At 38.8% G+C, this 14389-nt stretch overlaps 1 protein-coding gene across 1 annotated transcript in view; it reads left to right on the top strand.

Annotated features, from left to right (window-relative positions):
- The window catches only part of itgav (integrin, alpha V), a 103023-nt gene that overhangs the window by 59247 nt on the left and 29387 nt on the right, over positions 1-14389 (top strand). Inside the window, exons 14-19 of the mRNA XM_072261724.1 lie at positions 2304-2349; positions 6161-6265; positions 9160-9215; positions 12018-12172; positions 12967-13104; positions 13921-13988. Coding sequence (XP_072117825.1) covers positions 2304-2349; positions 6161-6265; positions 9160-9215; positions 12018-12172; positions 12967-13104; positions 13921-13988 — 568 coding nt within the window. The remainder of the gene's footprint in view (positions 1-2303; positions 2350-6160; positions 6266-9159; positions 9216-12017; positions 12173-12966; positions 13105-13920; positions 13989-14389) is intronic.

The raw sequence follows: 14389 nt of genomic DNA, 5'->3' as shown, positions 1-14389 counted from the left end.
TGATTTACACAAAACCATACGTGTGTGTGTATGTGTATATGCTGTTGTCTTCATGAATCAACTTTATTCTGAAACACATTTTGTATGTTACATTTTTATTTGACTAGAAAGTCAGCTTTCTGGATTGGATCCCATTGGACGTTTCACACATTTTAATTGAATTATACTGCTGCTTTTACTTCTACTGCTTGTTATGCCATTGGCATTTCGGGCAGGAATGAAGGTCCTCCATCTCTGGCGATGTTTAGTGCTTCCCTTATCACGTCAGTAGCTCGTTTTTCACAATTGTCAGTCGTTGAAGTCCCGGGTGGAGACTCAGGAATACCTTCACACTCAGATGTAGAAGGATTTTTCATTGCTGTTTCTGTAACAACTCTGTTTTACCAGTCAAGGTTGTTAGACCTGAGCTGAGCCCCCGAACCTGGAGGACCGGTGGACCACTCTTAGTCTGGCTTCTACCCTTTGACCTGTTTGGCATGGGTGACCCTACCAAGAGCCAAAGCATAAAGCCCTGATTCCAGCTAACATTGCTCTCCGGGTCATTGAGGCACGCAAGCCTCCAATCCATGACAAGGTTGTGGTCCTCTTGGGGGAATTGTACTGCTTGGTACCCTCTAAAATATGTCATCAAGATTTTACACATGCTATGCTTAGTCAGGATCCCAATATACCTTGTGTGAATAATTTTTCAGAATGTGGTAACGCCTTATTCCAAAAGTGGACTTTCTTTCAAAAGTCAGTAAAATTACTCTTCCAATGATGATTTTCAGCAAAAGTTCCTTTTTACATTTTCATGTGAAGATGTCGACATCTTCTGATATTGTTAAGGCTGTTATTAACATTGAAGAATTGATGGGTATGGTCATAAGGACTGGAGGGGAGGATGGCTTCTGATTTCTGCTCCTCTGCACCACCAATGCACAGTTGTTTCAAGAAGAGCAATACTTATCCCTTACTAAACCTGAGTATCTCAAAGGTGTCAAAGGTACATTTAATGTCAGGGAAATGTATACAATATACATCCTGAAATGCTTTTTCTTCACAACCATCCATGAAAACAGAGAAGTGCCCCCAATGAGTGAATGTCAGTTGAATGTTAGAACCCCAAAATCCCCCCGCGCTCCCCTCCCTCTTGTGTGTAAGTAGCAGCAAGCAATGATCTCCCGCCCCCCCAATACCAGCAAAAAAAAGAGCAATCAGCACCCACTACCAAGTACTCAAGCACGCTGTTGCTTTGCTGCAAAGACACAGACTTGCAGTACCCCAAAGACTACTCGTTCACCCAGTATTCGACGTACCACAGGCTCGCTCTCTCCCGAATAAGGGAGAAAGAGGTGTCTCCGTTTCACAGCGAGAGGGGAGACATAACAAACAACTCGCTGGTTTACCATGTTAAAAGTCTGTTGCGTAGCTTTTTCCGAGCTCTGTGCCCAAAGAGCTCAGGTCTTTGGGCACACAGCCAAGGATCTTCCAACTCCCACGACACACCGATCTCCTGCCCTAACACCGACCTTCGATCCAACCGTCTCCAGAGCCATGAAATCTTGGACCTCCGAAGATGAGCGAAGCCCTCAGGTTGCGCCCTTGGCGTGTCAAATAATGGCCAGTCATGAAACCCCAAGAGTGGGTCCCATTCCCGCAAAGAACCATAGTCAGCATGTAACTCCAGGTCAGAGTCTTCAAAAGAAACCTGAAAGGGAAAAATACAGACATTAAAGATAGCAATAGAGCTGTTTCCGAAGAAGCAAGCATAGGAGTCGCCGTTAGGTGCCATTGACTCTCCTAAGCACTTGAGTCCAATGCCATGATGATGCTGAGCATGGGTAATTCAGCAAAGCTAAATTGACCAAAGCAGCCTTTCGAATCATTGTCTTCCCTGGCTAAGCTCATTAAATCTCAGAAAACTCCTGCTCAGCAGTTTGAAGACACTCTGGCAATTAGTCTTTGATTTAGACTGCTGGAGTTGAAGTATGTTGAATGTGGGAGTAGGAATGCTGTTGCATTCCTGTTTAAGATTGCAATGGGATTTTTGTGTTTTCTTGTTGCTAGTGATTGCTTGGAGTCAGTTGGGAAGATTGGCAAAGTCCTGTTTCATGTTGCTTGGGAATTGTACTGATGCATGTGAAATGGTTCCATCTGTAGACCAGGAAACATTTTTGTGGTTGTATATGAAATGAACCAGGACAACCACAAAGAGAGTTTTAAAGGTTGGACTGAAGTGTTTAAAAAAAAATTAAGAACCTGAAAATCATTGTGGTAAGAAATTGATTTTCATAATAAGCCTACTCTGAAATATTTTCTAGATTTAATTGTGGGAGCTTTCGGTGTTGACAAAGTAGCGGTTTACAGGTAGGTAATTTTTTGTTTTGTGTTTTTATCTTTCTGCAGTTTTAATTGCAGTATTAATAATTATTTTAAAATAACTGGCTTTCTCTCTTAAATAGTGGCATTGTAATCAAATAACCCTCATGTATATTCTCTATTTTTTCCCCTTTATTAGCACTGACAACTTGTTACTTGCTTTCATGTGTTCTCATTTACTTGGAAGCTAGTGGATTCTGGTTAATTGGGGCATCAGTTAATTGGGGCAGCCACTTATTTATGACAACCCTTGAAGAACAAAAACTCATCGGATTGTATTGACTTTATTACTTACATCCTTCATGTACATGAGAGATAAAAATCTTTACGTTACGTCTCCGTCTAAATGTGCAGTTTATAGTATTATAAATTACTATAAAAAGATATCAACAATCATTTTGAATGTTACAATGAAAATGAAGATTTGGAGGATGCAATTGTTGAAAGCATTGTATGAAGGCAGTCCATTACCTGTACTGGGTGGCTGCACTGATTTTGTTCCTTTACAGTCAATCAAAAGAACATGGCAGCATATACTGGATGAATTTCGCTATCGCTAACTATGAGAAACTAATACACAGTTTCATAGGACTGTAGTATTCTAACTTCTGTATTTCATTTAAATCCATAAATTGTTACTCTATTAAATAGTAGTTCACCTTTTTTATACCTTTATAACTATTTTCATGAAACTTCAGCTAATTGGGGTAGCTGCATAATTGTGTCAAAATGCACTGGTCCTGATGTGTCTCAATTAACCTGAATCCACTGCACTTTGTTTCTTCTCCACTATAACTGCAGTTCATCGGGGGGGGGGGGGAATTACCTATGGTGGCTAAAGTCTTGTCTTTGAAAAGCTGCCTTGTTTGTATTTTGCTCTTTTGTTTTAAGTTCAGATATGAATAAGGTGGATATTGAGGCTAGATCCTTCTGTCAAAGTGAATTGCAGATTGGCTGTGGAACTTTATATCATTTTTTTCTAAAATGTGCTTATTGTTCATTGTGTCTCGGAACTTTGGTGTTAACTGGGATGAACTCGAACTTTAACTTCAATACTCTGAATGACCCCTTTAGCATTTTAGTTTTCTAGTGTGTAATTTTATAATGTGTTTAAATCTCAGTTTCTTGCATGTATGCGTGTTCAACATTTTCAGTCCTTCATTTTATCTTCTGTTGAATCACTTATGTAACTAACTTTTTACTGTCAGCCAATGCCTTGAAATTCAATGTAGAATAATGTACATTGCTGATTTTTCATTCTGAAAATACTCTGTATCAATTATAGTGAAAATCTGTTTTGCTCTACCAGCATCAAAATGGTCTGAGAGTCCATGAAAGGTTTTCTATTTTTGAATTGCATTTCGGAATAGATTAAAAGTTATGCCAAACATTGTGGTTCATAAGTGCATCGGTCATGCTGTTGATTTGATGTATTAAGCTTAAGTGGGTGTGTACTCTTTATTGATTTCAATAACAGTGAAGTTGCTTTTTAATCTGTGTCCAAGTGCTGAGCAAAACAATTTTCCTTGAAGTGGAACACAGTGAGTAGAAAATGCTGGGGTTACTCAGCAGGCAATGTAGGAGATGTGAAAAAAGGTAACAGTGTTAATGCTTCAAGGTTGTGATCTATAATCAGAACTGGCAAAAGTGGGAAATGAAGTATTAAGTTGCATTGAAAATGGGGAGGGACGGAGAACAGAAGGAAAATTTGTCGATAAGGTGGGATAAAGTGAAAATGTGGTGGTACAGGCTGACGACGAGAGATTAAGCAACAAGTAGCTGAGGTATGCCTTGGGGAGATGTCGGAGGGAAGAGAAGAGCAGACATGCTCTCTAGCTTTGGGTTTGGGGGAGAATCCGCAATTGGACACAATTGCTCTATTTTATGTTATTGATGCTATGGTGTATGCAGAATAAAATTACTTCCTGAAAGGGCAGGCTGATCTGGAATAGCTTTCATCTCTACCTTTGTTTTAATGGTATAAACTTGGAAATGAGTTAAAGTAATATTTTTATTTATTCATTTAGGCCAGTACAGCTGGGCTTTTTATTCCTGGTTGGATTTGTATGCCCATTTATGGTTAGAGTTAAGCATTTCCAAAATTTAAAAGAAAAACTAGAGCTAAAAATGTCTGAAAACTTTGAACTTTGAGGGTAGTTGCCTTCTGTAGGAGGTAGATATAATATTTTTATTCAGCTCGGTGTTCTGACCATTTAACTGTGATCAGCTGGTTCTACGGTATGAATTCAGTAATGTTTATTTAAAAAAAAGGATGCAAATAATTTTGGAATAAGCCTCCCAATGCTGACATCACACTTTATGGAACAGGAATTCTATTGAACGCATTCTAATCTAAAGTAACTTGCTTATTTTTCCCTGAAAATATTTTGTCCAAGCAAACTTTCAAGGAATTGCTTCTATCTAGGAAAGTGATGTGTTTAGATCACAATTACAAGCAAAACACTTAGTGGCCTCAAAGGAATTCTAAGTAATATTTACAGTTGGGTTCCAGAAAGCCCAAGCTAAAGTAGTTTTTAGAGTAAGATTAAAATGATGTGCTCAGCTCTGGAATAGTACTATTTGGGTCTAAATAGTACATTGGGTGTGTGTTAATTCAATTCAGCTGACATGTTGAATGTTTATCTCGTGGCATCCTTGTGAGTGTAGTGCTGAGTACAATACAGTACCTTCAATGACATAAAGATCACTTTAATAGTACCAGGTAGAGTAAAAAGGCCATCACCAAACAATAAGCTGAATTCTGCAACATTTACCTTAATGCATTTCTGCTGCTGCACAGTTCACAACAATGAATTGCAGATCAGTTGCAGTTAGTAGATAGATTTCTGGTCAGATATACTGCAGAATTTTACAGGTTAAAATTGAAGTTATATTGATAGTGAAATGTTTTGTAATAAAGTATACGTAGGGCTGGTTTTCCCATTATTTCAGTGGAATTTGATACTAGTAATGCTGCTTGCTATAAATGGAGTGCAAGAAAGTTTTATCAGATTGTTTCTGGGTTGGGTGGATTGTCTGCAGACTGTGCCTGTGCTCCTTGGAATTTAGGAGAATAAGAGCAAAACAGATCTTACTGGGTTTGATTGCTAAGAATCTAGAGCTGCTGGCAAGCCCAGCACTTATTTCCCATTCTTAATAGCCCTTCAATGCTGATGCCGCCTTCTGGTGAAGTTAGATGTGTAGATATGGAGGGATTCAGCACAGAAGCAGCCTTTCAGTTCACTTGAGCTTGCAATCAACCACCCATTTACATGAATCAACCACTTCATGTTCTACCACTCAACCACACAGAAGAGGCAGTTTACACTGGCCAACTAACCTACCGATCCACATATCTTTGAGATATGGGAGAAAAGCAGGAAATTTGATCTTCATGCATCAAGATCAGATTCATGATATTGATTTATGAAGAAGGGACTTCTGGCATTTCCTGAGGAATTTCCAAGTGAGATTTGGCATTAAACAATCGCAAGCAAATATCCTCACTTCTGACTTCGTCGTGCAAGGAAAGTTGTTTGATGAAGCACCTGAAAGCTGGGTCAAGTCACTGCACTGAGGAACTCTTGCGGGGCGGTCACAGGGCAGAGGTGATTGACCTGCAATGAGTACAATCATATTAGTTTTTAATTATGATGCAGTGCAATGTGATGTTACAACTTGAACTGGTCGAAAATCAAGGATTTCTGATTCCTGTGATCTGGGCCAGAAAATGATATTTTAAGATTCTCTCCAACAAGAGGTTGTTAATGGAATACTTTGTTTTGTTTTTAACATTCAGAGCCAGACCAGTAATTCATGTGAATGCTTCATTAGAAGTCAGCCCATCGGTGTTAAATCCAGAAAACAAAAGCTGTACGCTTAGAGACAATGTGATGGTGTCCTGGTAAGTTCAGTTGTGTATACTGAGGTACTTTCAGGATCTGAGTCAACTGAACTTTTCTTTCTGGTTTACTCGTGCGTTGCTGGGTCATTTGATTTGTTCTTCATCTGATGAAAGTACTTAAATGCAGTAACTTGTACTGTGTTCACTGAAGCTTGGCTTCTGAAAACACTGGAGGATAGCAAATTACTTAAATTATCAAAGGCAATTTGTTAAACACTTGCTGACTAATAAGTGGGATTCCTTCACTGTATGCCTACTACCAAGCCAGCAGGTACCTTATGTCCAGAGACAAGCAGAGACCCTGGTGCATACTTCCCTGGACATTATCATGTTGCATTGTCAACAGAGAAAGCAGTTGTCCAGATGGGATAATTCTTAAAGTAATTTTGACAAACATAACACGCATTTCCAGCATTACCCTCACCCCCCGACACTCCAAAACTCCCCTCAGGTTTATTTGCCACATGTACATCAAAACAGAGAGTGAAATGCATCACTTGTCAAATTAAATCAGAGAGGATTGTGCTGGGCAACTGTAAATGTCGCCACGCTTCTGGCGCCAGCACAGCATGCTCACCACTCACTAACCCTAACCGTACACCTTTTGGAATGCGGGATGAAACTGGAGCAGCTGGGAAAACCCTCAGGATCATGGGGAGAAAATAAAGGTCCTTACAGATAGAAGGGGGAATTGAACCCCGATCGTACAGCTGCCACTGTAATAGTGGAATGCTAGCCGCGATGCTACTCTGCATAATGCAGCTCTGAGGAGGATAAAGGCTCCTCTTCATATCTGCATTAATATCTGTTAGGTGTGGACAATTTTTCAGTCCTCTATTTGATTTCTCAGTATATCCCACATTGCATATACTTGTGTTTCACTTTTTTTTTCAGGGCCCCTTGAAAGCATTTTGGTGGGTGTACTGTCAGTCTTACTTTTCATTTAGGACTCTGTCATGCTTGTCATATAGTTTTCTTTAAAAAGAGAGTGCACATTTTTCAGTGAGTTGCATAGCTGAAGTAATCTGAAGTCATTTGTCTCTGAGCAAGCAGTCTTCATGATGCTTTCACTGTGTATCTCTTTTATCAGCCTACATCTTGTATTTTGCCGCTTGGAGCTGTACATCAATTGCTCCCTTGATTCTTTGGGTTCACCTTCAGATTTGAATCTGTTATCTGGCTTCACTATAATTTTGTACACAAACAATACACTTTTTTTTTGTTTTTATGAGCACCACCTTAAGTTTGATGATTTGCATCAGGAAGAAATTACTTGTTGCTCCTGAGTCAAGTTGAGATATTACAGACTGCCCTTTCTCCCCTATTCCACAAATAATCTCTTCTCTGATGATGGAGTCATTCAAACCTGCAAAATAGCTGCAACTGGTAGCAATTTCACTGCATTAGCAAAGTATTAAAATTTTCCATGCTGTGCTCCTGCTGTGAGTCCAGAACTGGTGATGGTACATTGTTTCATTTCCAGGTGGGTTGCAAGTGTTCAGGTGATCTCTCGGGGGTCTTGGATGAGAGTTTTATTCCACCTCCCATATAACCAGTGAAGTGCAAAATCATTCTAGCTTTCACATTCTGCTTTCTTGACAGCTCAACAAACAGTCTAAATCTGTTCCTTCACCGTTTTTCGATTCTTTGGATGACGTGCTTCCCTCTTGTGTGACTTTGTGTTCCCTGTTGTATGGCCTCAGTTGAATCTCAGTTTCACTGCCTGCACGTATATTATCTCAGTTGGGAGGATTTCACCCAGCCTTTGAAATTTCAGTTCAGACACAGTGCACAAATCTCATATTTTCTTCAACCAGTTCTTCTGATGCCTCTGTCAACATCCTTTAATGGGAGTATAGTAGCTTAATACGTCATAATGTTCTAATAAACTATGGAGAGGAACAACACATCTCTACTGTGTTCTACTAAACAGACAGGTTCTTCCCAAAGGCAAACATTTTCTCAGCAATGTTGCTACAAGAGGCACACAGAGCACTTGATCATGTGTTGCAGCTCTTAAGTGCCCCAAACCAATTTTAAATAAGCCACTTGTGTTACAGTTTGCATGGATGACACACTATAAACTTTGTTTGCTGTAAAGCCAAAGAACTAAGTACAGTAGTTGAAATATTTCCAAATTTGGAATAAAATTGCTCGTCTTAACCAGGGCAGTTCATTACACTTGGTAATCAGTGACTACATGCAAACCGTGGTATTGCTTGTCTAGCACAAGTTGCTTGATGTAAAGAACATTGAAAGGCTCATGTATTTCCTTGGGTGCCTTATTCATATATATTTGCTATACATTGAAAGATGGGCATGAGAACATTCTATCTTTCACCTCAGAGTTAATTAAGCTGATTAGGTTTTTTTCATTCCTCAAACTTTTTGATTTTCATTTTTGTTACTATATTCTCCATTCAGATTTCCTTCTAGAGATTTTGATGGATGGGGAAATCTTGCAGTTGATGGTTTTCAAATGCCCATATTGTTACCCTGGATGCTTGAAATGGAAAATGTTCCAGTTTTCAGCACTTGTACCTTCACTTTTTAAAAAAAACAATAGTTTTCAAAATTTTTATAAAAAATTATATGTACAAGGGTTTATATAACAATGTATACAGCTTTTAATTGAGTAATAAATGACTGTCAAATTTTGCTTAATATTTAAAAACCGATGACCGCATATAACATCAGAACAGATGGACTTAGATTTCAGTGTTTTAAATGAAGCAAAAAAAAAAGTAGAGGCTTAGGGAATTAATTGCAGAACTTGTGTTGAATTTTCACATCAAGCTCTTTGTATTTAATCCATACTTGAAATTAAATTAAAATTGAAGTTAAGTTTTCATTTTGGGTTTGTAAAATTTGCTGATAACCTTGTATTTTATTAGCTTCACAGTTACATTTTGCTTAAGTGCCTTTGGAAAAAATGCCACAGAGTACTTGGGTGAGTTCTGTCTTGTCAGTGTTTTGTTCAATTTCTATAAAACTATAGTTATTGATTCTGCCATTTGAGTTCTGATTTTGTGAAAAGGTTGTGTGCTCTGAATTAGTGAGGTGGTTGGCTCAATTATCTTCAATGCTGATCTAAGTTAGCGACTAATGAGATGTGATAGGACACAAGTGAAATGCCATGGTATGATCTATTATATGTAAATCGAAAATGAAGTGTAATTCACAAACAACTTGGTACAGTTAGCAAGAAAGTATTGGCCTAGAATTTACAATTATCATCACAGCAAAACTGTTTACAGACTCCACCATTTCTCTGTAAAGCTTTTAACACCTTCTGGTGTCTGCAATGTACAGATAAAAGCAGAAATTACCTTAAGGGACTGCTAGCTTGTACTTGCAGCCTTTCATTTAAAAAAAGCAGAAGATTGGTCGCCTTCCAGACTTCTGAGATCTCGCCTGTGGCTAAGGAAGATTTAAAAAAAATTTCTGCCAGCTGTCCAGCAATTTCTTCCCTCAGTTCTCAGAACATTCCAGGATATACTTGGTCAGGACTTGAGGATTTACCCAACTTGATACATCTAATGTCTGACACACGTCATTACTGACAGAACCTCTTTGGTTAAATCAATATGTTTCAGGACATCTCTGTTCTCTTCCCTGAATTCCCTATCTTCATGATAAATACAGGCTAAAAGTATGTGTTTAATCTCAATGAAGGAAGATATCTGAATATTTTTGTTTGTTTTAACACTGATTTGTTGATGTGCAAAATTTCTTTTTAATGTTCTGAAACATACTGAACAGATGACCATGAAACTTTATAATCCATTGATATTTGCAAAAATTATTGTAGCCAGTGAGCATTAATTTTGCTATTTGGTTGGTACTTTGGTGTTCTAGTGTTAAATCTTGCACTAAAGGATTTAAAGCTTTTATGAGACCAGTCTTTCTTGTGACTGTTAGAAGCACGTCTTGGTACATCTGTAACATTATTCCTAGAACAAAGAACAGTACAGCACAGTATAGCTCTTTGGCCTACGATGTTGTGCTGACCTATATTAACCTACTCCAGGATCAGCCAAACTCTTCCCAGCATCCCTTGCAAAGGAGTTCTCTTGTTTTTGTGCCCTGGATATTTGTCATTGCGTATAATGGTGCCATCTAATGCTAGAAAGGTTCTACTGCAGTTATTTTTATCCATAGCCCCAGGTGAATGCAATGGAGCCCTACTATTTTCCAGGAGGACTAGATGAGCACAGTAATCAGTTTTCAATGGCCATTCAAAGCTGTTTTATTTTAACTGCACATGACCAGATACAGCCAAATGCCATTGTCCTACTGGTCCACTCCATTCTGGTATTTCTTACTATCATGTGAATGACCCAGGCAGTTTAGCATAGTGGTTAGCACAGTTCTTCATGGTACCAGCAACCCAGCTTCAATTCTGTCTGTAAGGGGTTTGTATGTTCTCCCTGTGACCATGTGGGTTTTCTCCGGGTGCTCCGGTTTCCTTCCACAGTCCACAACTGTACCAGTTGATAGGTTAATTGGTCATTGTAAACTGCCCCATGATTAGCCTCAGGTTGAATCAGGGGATTGCTGGATGGCGTGGCTTGAAGGGCCAGATGGATATATTCGGCACTGTATACAAATAAATAAACAATTTTTTAAAAAATGCTTAAGTGTATCTCTTGATGAGAAACAGTTTTTACTTTAATTGTCCAATTAGACTTGGAGCCTGTGAGGTAGTTGTTAACTGGCCATGTGCTGCATATTACTGTTTCAGATGACCAGCACAACTTCCTGAATGAACTATTCCAAACAAAATTCCACACCTCAATCAATCAGAATGGGTAAATTAACACCACAAGTACTAAAGTGCATGCAACTGGAAACTTGACTGGGAAAAGGAAACCTCAGAGTAGCCAGAGCAATGAGTGTGGGCAGGACTGAAGCAAACATCACGGGGCTGCCGGAGCCAAGTCAGTGGGTGGGCTGGATGGACCATCTGCGGCGCAGATGTAATCTGCGTGCTGTCGCTGTGCATCGTGTATGTAATGTTACTGCCGTGTCAAGCTGCAGCCAGTAGCTGTCTCACCACTGCCCCGTTCCCCTCTAAGGTAGATAGAGACCTGAAGAACTTGCATGCAAGTTCCAATATTGTCCTGTGCTTTTAGAAGTTGAACAATTTGTTTTGCATCTGTGAGCTCAAACAGCAAGTGTTGGCTGCTTAATTAGCAGTGGACTTGCATGCAGAGTTCAATTGATATGCCGAAGAGCAGTGGTCACCTTGCCTCTTTGATCAGAGACATTGAAGTGCCTTTCTGCTCCTCTACATTCACTTCAGCTTGTGTCCTGCTAATGAAACAGTTTGGAATTTAATCTTTGACCTTTTCTCTTGTGTATAATCTTTTGCTTTCTTTGTGAGAAGAATAGTCTGTAAAGGATCTCAAAATACTGCATCAGACAAAATTGAGTTTAATTTTTTACATAATGCCCTCTCTTAGTTTCTAAAATATCTCCGTTGTAACTTCATTTCTTCCTGTCTAGGACCATCTCTTTCCTCTGCATTCTAACGTGCTCTAAGACATCTGCTTGTATTGGTAAAGACTGTAGATGTGATGGTGTTTCTGCAGGAAGTCACTGGAGAAACTTCACTTTTATTAATAAACACCACTTATTTACACCATTGAGACAATAGTCACGTTGCAAAGGCATGTTTCATTGCCAGTTTTCAAAGAATTTTTTCTGTTAATTTGCTGATTATTATTTTCCTTCCTTGGAATATTTTCAGATTTTAATGTGGAATTACAGTTGGATAAACTAAAGCAGAAGGGTGCTATTAAGAGAGCTATGTTTCTTCATAGTTCGCTTTCTTCTTATGAGAAGAAAATGAAAGCGGAAAATAACCGAAGAAAAGTTTGTGAAGAATTACAAGCCTATCTGAGAGTACGTAGCTAATATTTGGATTCTTTTCCTCTTGAAAGCAGCTTTTTAAAAACGTATGATTGGTTTATGGTGCAAAGCATTTGCTCTCCATTTCTTAGTCCCCTCAAGGTATGTATATACTACACCATCTTCGGCTAAGATGGTCGACAGATTGCCGTCACTCTCGCCATGCTAATGCTGTTCTGAGGCAGGTGGCATAAGAACCATCTGTTGTTTCTTCACTTATTACCACTTTCAATATGTGTAGCATACATTTGTTTTATTCTTTAGCTGAACTGTTTTTATTTAGTTGAAGATGGAAACACGTACAAACACCAATGTTCTTTAAAGAAATTAACAAGTTCTGATGTAGACCATTTGGATAGGTGTTATATTTGTTGTAATGGGTTTGAGCATGTATTCATTTCAGTTAGTGCATCCTAACATGGCCACAGGTGCTTTAATCTTTGTTGCATAAATCTTTGCGGTACTGCTTTTATTGTTGAGTTGGGGTTTTACTTCTGGTATCAAGTTAACAAACCAACATTAATGTTACTACTGGTGTTGCCTGCTATTGTATTAACAGTTTGTCTTGCTGATGATCGATCACCTGAATGGATTTGTGCAGTAAAACGTTTTAGTTCCTTTTATGGCGATGGTCATAAATTATAATCCCTAGTCTCTGAAATCTGGAAATGAGTTAACTTACTGTGGATTATGCAATGTATCATGCCTTTTTCTCATTAATCAGCTTGTAGGAGTTTTAAGAATGAAGCACACAAAGCATACAAAATGGTGTTTATCTTACTTTACAGGATGAGACGGAGTTCAGAGACAAATTAAATAAAATTGTTATCCATATGAAATACAGCCTAGATTTAACTACTGCAACAAAGATAAATGGGCTGCAACCAATCCTCAATCAATTTACTCCAGATAATATTTCCAAACAGGTTAGTAATCTTCACTTTTCTCATATTTTGAACTGAGGTGCACTTGGCTAATGGTTTGTACCTCAGATATTTTTACGTGGTTTTAAAATGCTAGTACTGCTCACATATACTTCTATCCCTTCAATTTATTTCTCTCTGTCCCTTTTCTCCAAGCCCTCCAAATACTTAGGCCATGGACCATTCCCTGGCCACTAAAGCAGGTAAGGAACCTGTTCCACCCATCCTTCATTGCAAGCAGCCTCATTTTGGGAGATGGGGGAAGAGCAGCCCTATTGGCTGCCTTAACATTTTTTCTTTCTAGTTGGGAGTGGAAGTGTACAACTCATTATTTATGCTTCATTGCCACCCCAATCAATCATTTGAATCGGAAACTGCGATCGGGAGCTACTTGTCGTCTGAGATGAATGCCTTTTCACTTTACTGGTTTGCTCCCATTTCAGCAGATTTCTTGTGCAAGGTATTTAATGGTCCTCAGAACTGATGGTTCAGCCTGTACCTAAACAGGTTTTCGGTATGATTTTTGAGTGCTGAGTTCAAAACCGATCATACTAGAGCCTGAACACAATTTTTCTGACATTTCATCCTGGCGTTCTGCCTGTCAAAGTGACAGCTACAGTGCAGAGTCTCTGCTTTATGAAGTGCTACATAAGCATTTTCGCAAACTCTTTTCTTCTGGGTTTAGCAGAGAAGTTGACTTTTCATTTCTAATAATACTTGCTCTAGAATTAAGTTGTATTCTGGGGGCTGAATGGACTTGCTTCATATATTTATCATCGTTTTGATCAGTGATTTAGTTTTACCTCTCTTCTCCTGCAGGCACACATTTTACTGGATTGTGGAGAAGACGACATCTGCAAGCCTGATCTTAAGCTCTCTGTACAAGGGTATGTTCAAATAGACGGTCCAGCAGTTGCCTTGATTTCCTGATTGCTATTTATAAAACTGATAGGTTCAATTTAACAAAAATCCAGAGTCCTGATGAAGGGTCTCAGCCTGAATCATCAGCTGTTTATTCACTTCCACAGATGTTGCCTGACCTTCTGAGTTCTTCCAGGATTTTGTGTGATTTGCCTTGGATTTCCAGCATCTGCAGATTTTCTTGTGTTTATTATAAATGGCTTGCACAATGGCATCATATGGATTTTGGAAATCTGAAATAAGACAGAAGTTGTGGAAATACTTAGCAGGTTAGGCACTGTATGTGGAGAAAAAACAGTCAACTTTCCAGGTCACACGATTTTTCTTCCCCAAATTACATCAGCAGCATACTAGACTGATCTTTTGT

This window comes from Mobula birostris, chromosome 6, assembly GCF_030028105.1.
Source record: "Mobula birostris isolate sMobBir1 chromosome 6, sMobBir1.hap1, whole genome shotgun sequence".
Classification (NCBI taxonomy): Eukaryota; Metazoa; Chordata; class Chondrichthyes; order Myliobatiformes; family Myliobatidae; genus Mobula; species Mobula birostris.
Note: the sequence above shows the minus strand (reverse complement) of the source record. Positions and strands in the feature narration are given on the sequence as shown.